The sequence below is a fragment of the Theropithecus gelada genome, chromosome 14 (assembly GCF_003255815.1).
Source record: "Theropithecus gelada isolate Dixy chromosome 14, Tgel_1.0, whole genome shotgun sequence".
NCBI lineage: Eukaryota > Metazoa > Chordata > Mammalia > Primates > Cercopithecidae > Theropithecus > Theropithecus gelada.
In genome coordinates this window covers 12,572,019-12,584,545 of record NC_037682.1, presented here as the reverse complement: position 1 = coordinate 12,584,545, position 12,527 = coordinate 12,572,019, and the positions used below count along the sequence as shown (strand labels likewise).

Below are 12,527 nucleotides of genomic sequence, written 5' to 3'. Positions count from 1 at the left end.
AGGCTAGAATGGACCTGAGAGCACATCCTGTTCAGTGGCTTTCAAACTTTTTTTTTTTTTTTTTTTTTGAGACAGAGTCTCAAAAGCTCTGAGCTACTTTGGGAGGCTGAGGTGGGCTGGAGTCCAATGGCGCGATCTTGGCTCACTGCAACCTCCGCCTCCCAGGTTCAAGCAATTCTCCTGCCACAGCCTTCCAAGTAGCTGGGATTACAGGCGTGCACCACCATGCCCGGCTAATTTTTTGTAGAGATGGGGTTTCACCATGTTGACCAGGCTGGTCTCGAACTCCTGACCTCAGGTGATCTACCCACCTTGGCCTCCCAAAGTGCTGGGATTACAGGCGTGAGCCACCGCGCCTGGCCTTCAGACATTTTTAAGCACTGAAATTGTTTTGTTCAAACACAATGTTACAAGGAACCCCAATGTGTATAGCCGCTGAAAGCTGCTCTGATTGACATTGCCTGCAAGCCTGCTGAAGCCCGCCCACTATGGCCATCTCCCCTCATCTGGGGTCCCTGAGGGCTTCCGGAAACCCACTGAAGAGCCCTGAGATCCCCCTCATTGAGCACAGAAGGAGAGAAGGGTGACAGAGGGAGGGGACGGGGCCAGAGCCTGTGTGCCATTGGTGGCAGCAGATGCCACCTCCCTCTCCAGCCTTCATGGGGGCAGGGGATGTTGGCCCTTCCTGTCACATACTAGAGCTCTGCAGACCTCCTCCCCTGGGGAAAGAGCTCCTGTTACAAAGTCACTTGATCCGTGCTTGCTTCTGAGATGCCCGGGAAACAGTCGAAGGGAAACCCAATAGCCCAAGTGGCCAACCTGTGCCCTAGATGGCCATGCAGCTTAAGGAGGTGGCCCATGAAGCGTCCCCACCTTTGAGCAGCATGCACCCACTCCAGCCAGACCCCGAGGGCCAACCCACAGCCTGAGGAAAGGAGGCGGCAGGACCAGGGCTCAGGGTAGGCTGGGCAAGGGGGCGGGGGCCCCAAGAGGGGAGGTGTCAGGTTAGGTGTGCCCACTTAGCATATCATTAACAGCTTCGTTAGGGGGCCCCCTAATGAAGTGGAAGGTGCTAATTCTTCACTGAGGCATTGCCAGCACCCAGACGGAGTCTCCTCTCGAGGAAGCTCTGAGAGGAAGCTCTGAGAAGCCAGAGCACTGGGATTCGTGCTGGGAGCTGATGAACTGCCTGGCAGGGCGGCCATCTGGGGAGTGAGCTCCCAGCAAGTGGCTCCTAGGAGAGGGGGTGTCTCTCGGGGGAGGAGCAGAGGGTGGGGCCAGTGGAAAGCTGGAAGGGCAGATGGGCTTAAAACGATGGGGGACCTCTACCTCTCAGGGCATCCTGTGTCTGAGCTGGGAAGGGGCCTGCAACGAGACACCCTGAAACTCAGACATGCAAGCAGATAGATGCGGGGCATCCTGGCAGGATCTCAGGCTTTGGAGTGTTCTAGAGTCTTGTGGCCTTGGGTGAGAGCTCTGTGGTTCAAGCTGGTCCAGGGGTGTTGAGTCCCCTCTCCCTGGGTGGTTATGGATTAAAGGAGGCAATGCCAGTACGGCTGTGCTGGCTCCTAGGAGATGGAGCCCTCCCTGCCCAAGAAGGCAGGTCAGAGGATTACGCAGGCTGGAAGGGTGAGGGCAGGTGTGGGTCAGACTGCTCACCTGTCTGTCTGGGAGGGTTGACTTAGATTGCAGAGAGTTGGGAGTTATTGCCCCTGCCATGCAAGGTGAAGAAAAGGTTCTGCGCACATTGGGGAGAGATAGTTACTGAATCACAGTAATGGCAGCTCCTGTTTTCTAAGAGCTGAGCACTTTATGTGCATTATTTCATTGACTCCTCATGACTCAGTCCCTATGAAGTGAGTACCTTCATTATTCCATCTTACAGATGAGGAGACTGACGCTTAGAGAAGTGGCAGTCATAGACAACTAGAAGTGATGGAAGTAAGATTCAAATCCAGGGCTGCCCCGCTCCGAGGCCGGAAGGCAGCCCTCGGTCGGCTCATTGGATGGCCACACCCTCCAAGTCGATGCCTTTGAGAGTCACATTCCCGGGAGAGTGGGGTAAAGACGTGTTAGGGCATGAGGGGACTGAGAAGACCACGGGGGCAGGTAGAAAGGACGCAAACCACGGACACCCTTCCCCACAGACAGGCAGGAGAAAACAGCCTGGTGCCACCCATTGTGGGGTGGTGTCAGCCTTTGCGTGAGGGCTTGGAGAACCAGGCTGCCCGGCCGCAGCCATCCCAGAGGCCAGCAGAGCCTGTCTGGGCCTCTCCAGAGGGGACACGGACGTATGGGATGTGGGCTTGTTCCGAGTTTCAGAAAAATGAATAATCTCCAAGGAAGAATCTAGAAGCCAGACCTGGCCTGGCCAGAGCCTGGGGGACTCCTTTCACTATTGGAAAACATCGTCGGAGCCCAGGATTGAGTGGGCTCTGGTAGGAATCCCCCTGGGAGGAGAGGTCAGAGGGAGGCTGGGGGCAGGAGGAGGGCCCAGCCTGGCCACCAGGGAAGGGTCCTGCTGCCCTCCTGGCCCTCACTCCCCGCTCCCCAGCAGCCAGCCATCCTTCCAAAACAACCAGCAGGAAACGAAAGGCCCCAATTGATTCCCAGGGAGTTGGCTGGTGTCAGTAGCAGGGCTGGTGGCAGATGGCAAATTCTGCTCATTGTAGACAAGTAGAAAATAATTAGCGTGAGAACGAGTAGCTGGAGCCTTGGTAATAAATGGAGCCCTGGTGAAGCCTTCTGGGGAGAGGCCTGGAGCACAGGCTCTGCAACCTCAGGCCTGGCTCTGCCGCTGAAGAGATGAGTGGCCTTGGGCAAGTTACTTAGCCTTTCTGGGCCTCCATTTCTTCATCCATAATACAGGGCATAAGAGGTTGTTAACAGATTACATTGAAAGAGGTAATCCTTGTGAACTGCTTGTTAAAGTAGCCGGCGTGTAGTAAATGCTATATAAGAGTTGTTTTTAAGTAAACACGATTGAATAATTGTTAGAACTATTTCTGGGTCCAGCCCAGGATGACATTGCCCCCAAGTCGTTGGGACTTCTCTTTCCATCCTCCTCCCTGAACTCTGTGCCCAGCTCCCTGACTGCTGTTTTATAGGGAGGGGTCTCTGGCCAAGAGGCATGACGAGGGCACAGAGAGAACACAGCAGGTCGACCTGGCTTCAGAGCCTGACTCGGCCACTCACTCACTAGGTCTTTAAACTCTTGGAGCCTCAGTTTCCCCATCCACGACATGCAAACAGCTAGACCCACCCCTGGAGTTGAGTGAGGATGGTTATGTGGCTGGCACATGGCGAGGGGTGGAGGAGGTGCCTCCCCTGGTCCTTCCAGGCCATCCTGGAGGAGAGTGGGAAAGGCGTTTGTTAGCCTAAGACCCTGGGCGGCGGGTAGGAGGGGACAAATGTCAGTGGCCTCCCACTCCTGCCCCCGGCTGCACCAGGCACACTGTTTTCATCCCTAGGCCTGGGCGTGTGAGGACCTATCTCACGCTGAAATCTGGCCCCAGCCCTGGGCAGGCTCCGCTCTGCCTTCTGCTCCTGCACAGCTGACGTGTGAAAAGCGACAGCTTTCAGGCCCCTAACTTGGGTTGCACACACCCGGGTACAGGCTGGTGGCGCATGCGGCCCCCAGCCCACATGTGCTTTCTCTCCATCGTCTCCGTTGTCACCTTCCCCCTCCTGTGCTTTCAGAGGCCAGCCACTCGGCCACTGGGAAGAAGGGGAAGCTACTGCAGCCCCGGGAGCCCAGGGTGGGACCTGTGGGTCCTTCTGTGTCTGTGTTTGTGAAAGTAAGGAGTCAGACTGACAGGTGGAGAGGGTTTTTTTTTTTTTTTTTTTTTTTTTCTTGCAAGTAATTCAAGGAGGCTGCTTGAAATCCCAGCTCTGCGATGTCCTCGTGGAGGGATCTTCAGGCAAACCATTTTGCCTCTCTGAGCCTTGGTTTCTTCATCTGTAAAGCTGGGGTAATACCCTGCAGCCTGATGAGGCTGGAGTTGGATGACACATAGTGTTTCTAGCGCCGTGCTCTCTCCTGACTCCGAAGCCTGCTCCGTGGAGTTCCTCTGGGCTCAGTTTTCCTCATCTGCAGAACAGGTCCCTTGCTGTCCCACATGATTGTGAGTCTGAAGCCAGATGAAGACCCAGAGAACTCCTCAGTCTGTAAGAAGAGGTTTAGAGCCAGCTTTTGAGTTCAGAAACAGGCGCTAAGGTGAATCCTGCTTCTCAGAAGCAGCATGCAGAGGTTAAGACCTGGGTTCTGGGCCTAGGCTGTGTGGCTGTGGGCAAGTCACTTCAGCTCATCTGTCAAATAAGAGGAAGGGTAGTACCTACCTCACAGAGCTGTTATGAGGACTAGGTGAGTTCATGTTTGTAAAGGGCATAGACGTGCGCCAAGACCTTGTAGGCAATTCGTAAATGTTAGGAGAACCGAAGCACCCGACTTATAGGTGGCTGAGATCATTCTGTCCCTGTCACCACCCAGGATCCTGGAGCCTACAGTTTCGCCAGTGCAGAGAGGTTAACTCGCTCCCATAGTCCTGCAGCCGCAGAGTGAACAGCTGGAATCTCACCACCGCCAAAGCCTGTGCTAAAGAGAGCAGGACCTGTCTGCCAGCCCAGCGCGGCCAGACAGCGACCTGCTGGTGAGCCTGCCCTAGCTGGGGTGGAGCCTCTGAACACAACGCCTCTGCTGGGGGGCAGGTCACCAGTGTCCTGCGGGGGCCACCGGGGGACCCAGCCTCACTGTGCTAAGTCCCCCAGACCAGATAAGCTCCTGCCCAACAAGGCACATTCAGAATCAGATGACCACAAGAGGATAGCAGGCAGCAGGCATCAGTTCCTCTCAACTATTTTGGACCACCTTCCAATTTCAAAGCCCTTTCACGTAGAAATCCCATTCATCATGGAAATGGGAGTCCTGGGCTCTCCGTTCAGGACACCAAGGGTCAAAAAACCCTGCAGAGCGAAAAAGAGCCCTTACAGACTTGCCAGTTTCCGCATTTACTTTGGCAACCAGGAAGTGTGGCGTCCAGTGCTAGCTTTACATATAGCAACTGTGGGGGCCCTTATGTCTCACACGCGTGCAAGGGACTCATCCTCCCGGCCCTCTATTTTGATTTACTGGGGCCTAGAGGGGTTGGGACTTTCTGTCCTGGGGACACTGCTCTTGGTCCAGCACTAGGCAGCCCTAGGATGTGGCTGGATCTGGTCCCCATCACCAGCCCCAGGAGGCAGGAGTAAAATGGAGGCCCGGGGAAGGTGGCTCTCTGGATCTGTCTGAGAGTCTCCTCTCTGTCACCACAGCTGCTGCAGAGCAACAGGGACTCCACCGCTGGAGGCAGGAGAGCCAGTCACAGGTGACTGAAGTAGGCACATGGCTGATGCCTCCCTGCAGATTTATCTCCAGTGAGGGAGCTCCTGCAGATTTTGCTGGCTTCTGGGAGGTTAGGCATCTCCAAGAGCGTGAAAGAGAGGATCTCAGCCCAGGCTCCCTGGGGTGACAGGCTGCTAATGCTGTTGTCAATGAGGAGTTTGAGTGGGGGATGTAGTGAGGTAGAAGGGAGCAGGCTGGCCTGGGGGCTCAGGCTGTGTGTCCAGCACCTGGCAGTGACGCTGCAGGGATGGATATCATGGGAAGAGCTGGGGCCTCTGTGTTCTTTCTGAACCTCAGGTTCCTCTCCCATTTTAAAAGGGGACAGTGGGACTGTTCCGAGACTCCTTTTAACTCTGACCTTTGTTAAGTGTGGGCTTTGGATGGCAGCAGGAATGACCTGCACCTCCTGCCTGCCTGTCCTCTTGATCCTAGGATGGTGTCAGGCAGTCTCTGCATGTCAATCTCATTCTTCAGTAGTAATAGTAATGGCAGTGGCAGCATTTGCTGAGCAGTTACCAGATGACAGGTGCTGTTTGAAGTGTTGACTGATTTAACCCTCCTGATAATTCGGAGGTAGGTACTCTTCTTATCCCTGGTTTAGAAGTGAGGAGACTGAAGCACAGAGAGGTTAAGTACCTTGTCCAAGGTCACACAGCCAGTAAGTGGCAGAGCCAAGACTCAGACGCAGCCTGTTTTAGAGTGCAGGGTCTTAACCACCCGTTGCACACTCTGTGGAATGAGAGCGACACTGCGACCCTGTGTTACTGCTGTGAGGACTGAAGGCAGTTAGTCTAGGACTTGGGACACAGAAGGTGCTCAGCTAATGTCAGATGGATCCCTATGGCTGGACCAAGAGCTGGGGTTCCCAAGCTCATTGTCCAGTTCCCTGTGGACACTCCAGAGGGCTGAGCCAGCACCTTCTTCCCACCCCTCACCCCCCTGGGAGCTCTTAGAGCCCCATCTGCTGGGAGCCCGGCTGCCAAGGGACTCTGCTCCCTAAAATCTGCTCCCAGAGCCAAGCCCACAGGGTGCCTTAGGACGAGGGGCCGAGACCCAGCCTGGGGTGCTTTTACCAGCAGCACCGGAGCACTCACGGTGGGGGCAGGCTCTTCCAGCAGGGCTTCTGTTTGCTGACTCCAGCCCTTTCTGACCAGCTGGGCACCAGCAGCACCTTCCAGACCCCGGCACCCAGTCACAGGTCACATCACAGGAGGTCCCCACAAAGCCCTTCAGGTGTCTGCTAATGCAACGGCAGCCATCAGCAGATCCTTGGGGTGTGCAGGGCCTGTGCAGAGTCCTGTAGTGACGTCATCCCAGCCCGTTCTGACCACAGCCTTGAGAGGGGTGTTGTTAGCCCCATTTTACAAGAGAAGAAACTGAGGTCCCGGAACAGTTCATGTAGCTAGAGGAGGGGGAGAGGGTTCTCCCTGAGCTGTCAGGGAAGGCACTGGGGTGGGAGCCCAGCCTGGCAGTCAGGAAGGGAGGGACATTTCCCCAGAAGGGAAGGGTGTGAGCTCAGAGGGGGAAGGAGCCACTGTCTCAGCCCTTGTGACTGGGAGGGGAGCTGTGTTGAGGAGGCCATGGGGTGGGGCTGAGGCGCTTGAGCCAGGCATTGCAGCTGGCACCCAGAGGTGTGGCGATGGATACTGTGAGACCCTGGCCCCAGAGACTGTTTGTTGAGCTGGGCAGCAAGGAGTCAGCAGGTTAACGGTAACACAGTGTAACCAGGGCCGCACTGGGGGAAGGGGTCTGGGGTTCCCATAAGGGAGTAGCCATTCCTCCAGGAGGAATGCATGGGGCCTGTCAGGGAGGGCTTCAAAGAGGAGGTGACTTTTAACTGACCTAGAGAGATGAGTTGGATTTCACCCATCAGAACTGGAGTAAGCAAAGCATGGACTATTCCAGTGATGTGTTTCTGGGGAGCAGCACGTTTGGGGGGTGTTGAGAAAGGAGGATGTGGCAGTGTAAGAAGGTGCTGGAGAGCCTTCCCAGCCAGAAGGACTTGTCAGCTAAGGGTGGGCTCTGTGCTGGCATCTGTCTGCACTGGGATCCCTTTCTGCCCAGGGGAGAAGGGAATGCATGGATTCAGAGAGGGCGAGGCATGTGCCTGAGGTTGCACTGCCTGTCAGTGGAAGGGTAACGGAAGCCTTTAGCTGTCGCCCCAAGGACTTGGACTTTGTCCTGCAGGCCATGGGGAGCCAGGAAGGTTTTTAAAGTAGGGGGCAGCATGTGCATTTTTAAAAAGAGTTTGCATTTTCAGAAAGAGGAACTCCCAGAATGGTTAGTACTTAGTCCAGGGGCCTGAATCACCAGCAGGAAAATGGGGCTGTGTGGGTGGGGGAAGAACGAGGCTTCCTTGGGCTGCTTAAGTCATTCCATCCATGTGAGCGGGTTCCCGGCACCCCATTCACACTTGCCCATGCTGGGGGTCCAACCAGAGGCAGGAGGAGCCCCCAGCAATGCCCCTGTGGCCCCTGCTGGAAGGTGTGCCGTGCCTACCCTGGAAGCCCCGCTGGTGTGGGATAGAAAGGGCAGGCAGCGCCCACCCCCGCCCCACTGTGGCTGTTAGAGGGGAGGACCCCGTGCCCCAGGGGAGGAGAGCCAGAAGAGGTGCTTTGTGGCAGCCCCAGACCAGGAAGTAGCCTCTGCCCTCCCCACTCCTGAGACATTTCCTCCAGATGAAATCACATCCCCAGCAGGGGAACAGGCCCTTATTGTGATGGGCCGGGGTCTCTAGAGAAAGGGCACCATTCAGGCCCTTAAAAATAGCAGCCCCAAGAGATGTATGAATTGACTTGGAGAGTGGTGCGGCCCACCCCCAAGCCCCATGCAGCACAGGCCCTGCCACCCCCACCCCAGACCTTGACTTGTTGGTGACCAGCTGGACATTCCACCAGCCCAGTGGGGAGGGGTGGCTGGTCCAGCAAAGGGTTCCCTGCACTCCCTCCGCCTTGCCCGCCCCAGCTCAGACAGTTAGGGCCTCTGCAGACCTTCTCTCATGCGATTCTTACCAGGACTTTTGGAGGTGGGGATAATCGACATTTTACAAATTGACATTTTACAGTTGAGGAAACTGAGGCACAACTAATAAGTCACGCAGTGGGTATGTGGTAGAGCCCGGGTTCAAAACCAGCGAGCCTGGCTCTTGCGTCCCAGCCCCTGTGCCTCAGATTCTATGGTGGTGGGCCAGCCACGGGTGCAGGCCTGTCACTGGGTACCCAGCAGGGTTGGCCCCATGAGCCCTGCCTCATGCTCTAGGTAGGCACTGGCATTGACCATGGCAGTTAGCCTAAGGCTGGTCACGCTGAGGTGGGGGCAGTGGTTACCACTGGTCATATCCCTCCAGCGTCTTGACGTCCTGCAGCTACCTCTGCAGGGCCCAGTGCCAGGTTCGGCTCACTCCTTCCAGCCTGAGAGCTGGGGCGAGCGGGCATGGTTCGGGCAGAGGAGGGGAGTGCAGAGTGAGTGTGAGCATGTTGGGTGGATGGTGTGTGATCTCGAGGAGTGTTAGCTGTCCTGGGCTCCATGGAGCCAAGGGTGGGAGTGAGAGGAGGGGCCTCCCAGGGTGACTGAGAGGGGCCATCCATGGGGTGGACCTGAGAAGGAGATATTCTGGGCTGCTGGCAGGGGCAGGCCTGGGGGCAGGCTGCGTAGAGCCAGACCCTAGCCCTCCAGCTAGCCCCTCTGGGACAGCACTGCCCCCTTCTCCACCGGTCTGGCCAGATCAGAGCAGGATGCAGAGCCACAGCACCTGCAGGGGCGTGCTGCTCCCCCATCTCTAGATTCATTCCATTCCATTCCATTCATGTGAGGGGCTCCTGGGAGCCCCGACAGCCCCCTGAGCCCGACCCGGCACTGCGCCTCACCCTCTGAGCCACCTGGAGGTGGGGAGGAGGCGGCAAGACCAGCTGTTGGCAGCTCTGTTCTGCCCCAGCCCAACTGCCACCCGTGGTGCTCTGGCCCCCTCCTGTCCTATCATGTCCAACCCTAATCTGAAGCTGGTGCTGTCAGCCACATGTCACAGGCACTGCTGAAGCCCCGGCCCCCTGCAGTCCACAGACCACCCCGCTTCCAAGCCCAGCCACCCCACCACCACGCTCCCTCACTCTCCACCCTTCTCCCCGCTTCCCAGAAGCTGAGCTCCGACTCCTCCTTGGAGAGAGAGTGGGATGATGTCACTTCCTGAGGGTGGGGGGAGGAGTAGGCACGACCCCGGCAGGCTAGCCCGCCAGCCCGCGCCAGGCCACAGCTCGCCAAGTGACTGCACCGGGGATAGGGAGGCGGGCCGGGCGGACATGCGGGCTGGCCACCCGGCCCCACGCCCTCTCGCCCACCCTGAGGGCTATGCCCACTGGCCAAGGGAGACTTGGCTGCTTTCTCCCCGAATGATGCCGGGCTCCTCGGACACACATTTTTCTCGGAGCCGCCACTGGGGAGAGGAGGATCTGCCGCCTGCCCCGGACCAGGTGCCATGTAAGCCTCTACTGGCCTCAGGGGGCAGCTGCCCACCAACTTGGTCCCCAGCCCCCTGCAGCAAGGCTCCCTCTCCACAGTTTAGTGTAGGGCTACCCTAAATTCCTTTAGGGGTATCTCTGGGGACCTAACTCCCTCTTGGGTCGCCTCCCACCCGTGCTGCCTCCTTTCTGTTCGGGGTGCTGAGGAGTGGGGGCCCTGAGTTCCTGGGCACTCTTTCCTGAGCTTGCTCGAGGCTGATTTGAATTCAGCTACTTCAGAGAGTTGGAAATCCAGCTGTAAAAGCTGCATGGCTCAGGGTGGGCTTGGGAGGTATGGTTGCCGGGAGGGTTGTTACCCCAAAAGGCTCACCCCATCCTTCTAGCAGTGTGGGGTGGAAGGTGTCCCAAGCCCTACTCCTGACCCTGCACCTCAGCCGTGCCCTTCCCTTCCTGGAGGCATAGCTGTGGTGGGGACTTCTGTCTGATGGGTTCACAACCAACTCATAGAGCATGCTCTTGGCTTCTAGCAAAGCAGGAAACCGAAGCCCTCATTCAAGAAATGCTTACTGAGCACCTGCTCTATGCCAGGCACTCCTCACCCTCCATGTTTGTCAGTCCCAGCTGCCAGCTATACAGGGTCCCTTGCCCCCACCTTCCCAAGGCCGTCAGCTTTCCTCCTTCACTGCCAGGCTTTGTGCTATTGGATGGGCTTGTTCTTGGTCTGGGAAGCCCCTCCCTTGACTCCAAGGGCAGTGTGCACTGGGCCAGGTCTAAAGATTATAGGGTTTGAGGGCTGGGCTGAGGGTCCCACTGATCCCATGAAGGAGGAAAAAGGGGGTCTTTAATAGAGCTAAACAGTGACTGTTGGGGTAACCCCAGGTAGAAACCAATCCCTAGGGGCTAGTGCCAGTCTCGGGGGACAGGAGAGACCCCAGAGGGAAGGCTGAAGTCTGTGTCCTGCTGCTAAGGTCTTTTGTGTTGGCTCCTGCCCGGAGATGGGTCAGCACTTCCAGTGGCCAGCTCCAAAAATGCCTGTGCTTCTGGCCACACCAGGGACTGGTCCCGTGGCCCAGGAATGCAGTGGCCCTGGGTGCTTTCACCTCCTCAGGCAGCTACAAGGTCCTCTGCTTTCTTTCAGGAGGTGAGCACCAGGTCCGCTGAGCCTCTGCAGAGCCGCCAGCCATGCCCGGGATCGTGGTGTTCCGGCGGCGTTGGTCTGTGGGCAGCGATGACCTCGTCCTACCAGCCATCTTCCTCTTCCTCCTGCATACCACCTGGTGAGTCCCCAGGCCCAGGGCCACAGGCCTGGGTTTGGGGAGAAAGGCCTGGAAGGAAGCTTTCTGGCCATTTGTTCCTCCCTGCTTGGGCCCAAGTCCTGACCCTGTCATGCCCCCAGCTGCCTGGAGGAGGTGCCTGAAACATCGAGCCCCTTAGGGCAATACCCACATGGAGCCGAGACCCCTGCTACCTTTGCTGGACCTGCCCTCAACACTGGGGGGAGTTGCTGCCGCTGTCTCCCCATGGCTAACCCTGAGTCTTTTATTGGCTGCCCATGCCCTTCTAGGCATTCGATGCCAGGTGGACTATGGTCTTATGGAGGAGGCGCCTGCTGCCACCCCACCTTCCCCTGAATCCGGGCTGGGGAAGGGCCTGCCTGCTAGTGGCATCTTGAGGTGCAGGGGCCTCCTGGCCTCGCTCACATGGGCATTCCTGTGACAGGTTTGTGATCCTGTCCGTGGTGCTCTTCGGCCTGGTCTATAACCCGCACGAGGCCTGCTCCCTGAACCTGGTGGACCACGGCCGCGGCTACCTGGGCATCCTGCTGAGCTGCATGATTGCTGAGATGGCCATCATCTGGCTGAGCATGCGCGGGGGCATCCTCTACACGGAGCCCCGCGACTCCATGCAGTACGTGCTCTACGTGCGCCTGGGTAAGGGCCACCCACCCTGGGGTGCTGCCCCAGACAACTCCCACCTCTCCATTCATTCAGCCAGTATTTACTGGGCACTTGTTGTGAGCCGGGCCTTGTTTTAGCACTGGGGTACAGCAGTGAACTAAGGCCTTCTATGGCTTACATTCTAGACTAGGGGTCAGCAAACTGCAGCCTGAGGGCCAAATCCAGCCTGCTGTATGTGTTATTAAATAAAGTTTTGGGCCAGGTGCGGTGGCTCATGCCTGTAATCCCAGCACTTTGGGAGGCCGAGGCAGGTGGATCACAAGGTCAGGAGTTCGAGACCAGCCTGGCGAACATGGGGAAACCCTGTCTCTACTAAAAATACAAAAATTAGCCAGGTGTGGTGGCACACGCCTGTAATCCCAGCAACTTGGGAGGCTGAGGCAGGAGAATCACTTGAACCTGGGAGGCAGAGGTTGCAGTGAGGCGGAGGCGGAGGTTGCAGTGAGGCGGAGGCGGAGGTTGCAGTGAGCCAAGATCGTGCCACTGCACTCCAGCCTGGGTGACAGAGCAAGACTCCATCTCAAAAAAAAGAGAAAATAAGGTTTTATTGGAACATATCCTTTCAGTTAGGTATTGTCTCCAGCTGCTTTGCCTTACAACGGCCGAGTTGAGGAGTCCCAGAGTCCAAGATGTTTACTCTCTGACCCTTTTCAGAAAAAGGTTCTGACCCCATCCCAAACCATGTGCATCTCTTCAAAGCACGTCTTCCTTGTGATCCTTCTCAAAACAGGCCCC

At 57.1% G+C, this 12,527-nt stretch overlaps 1 protein-coding gene across 1 annotated transcript in view; it reads left to right on the top strand.

The window, feature by feature from the left end:
• The window catches only part of DAGLA (diacylglycerol lipase alpha), a 68,295-nt gene that overhangs the window by 28,897 nt on the left and 26,871 nt on the right, over nt 1–12,527 (top strand). The window contains exons 2-3 of the mRNA XM_025358467.1: nt 10,973–11,111; nt 11,554–11,765. Of these exons, the coding sequence (XP_025214252.1) occupies nt 11,017–11,111; nt 11,554–11,765 (307 nt within the window). The 5' untranslated portion in view covers nt 10,973–11,016. The remainder of the gene's footprint in view (nt 1–10,972; nt 11,112–11,553; nt 11,766–12,527) is intronic.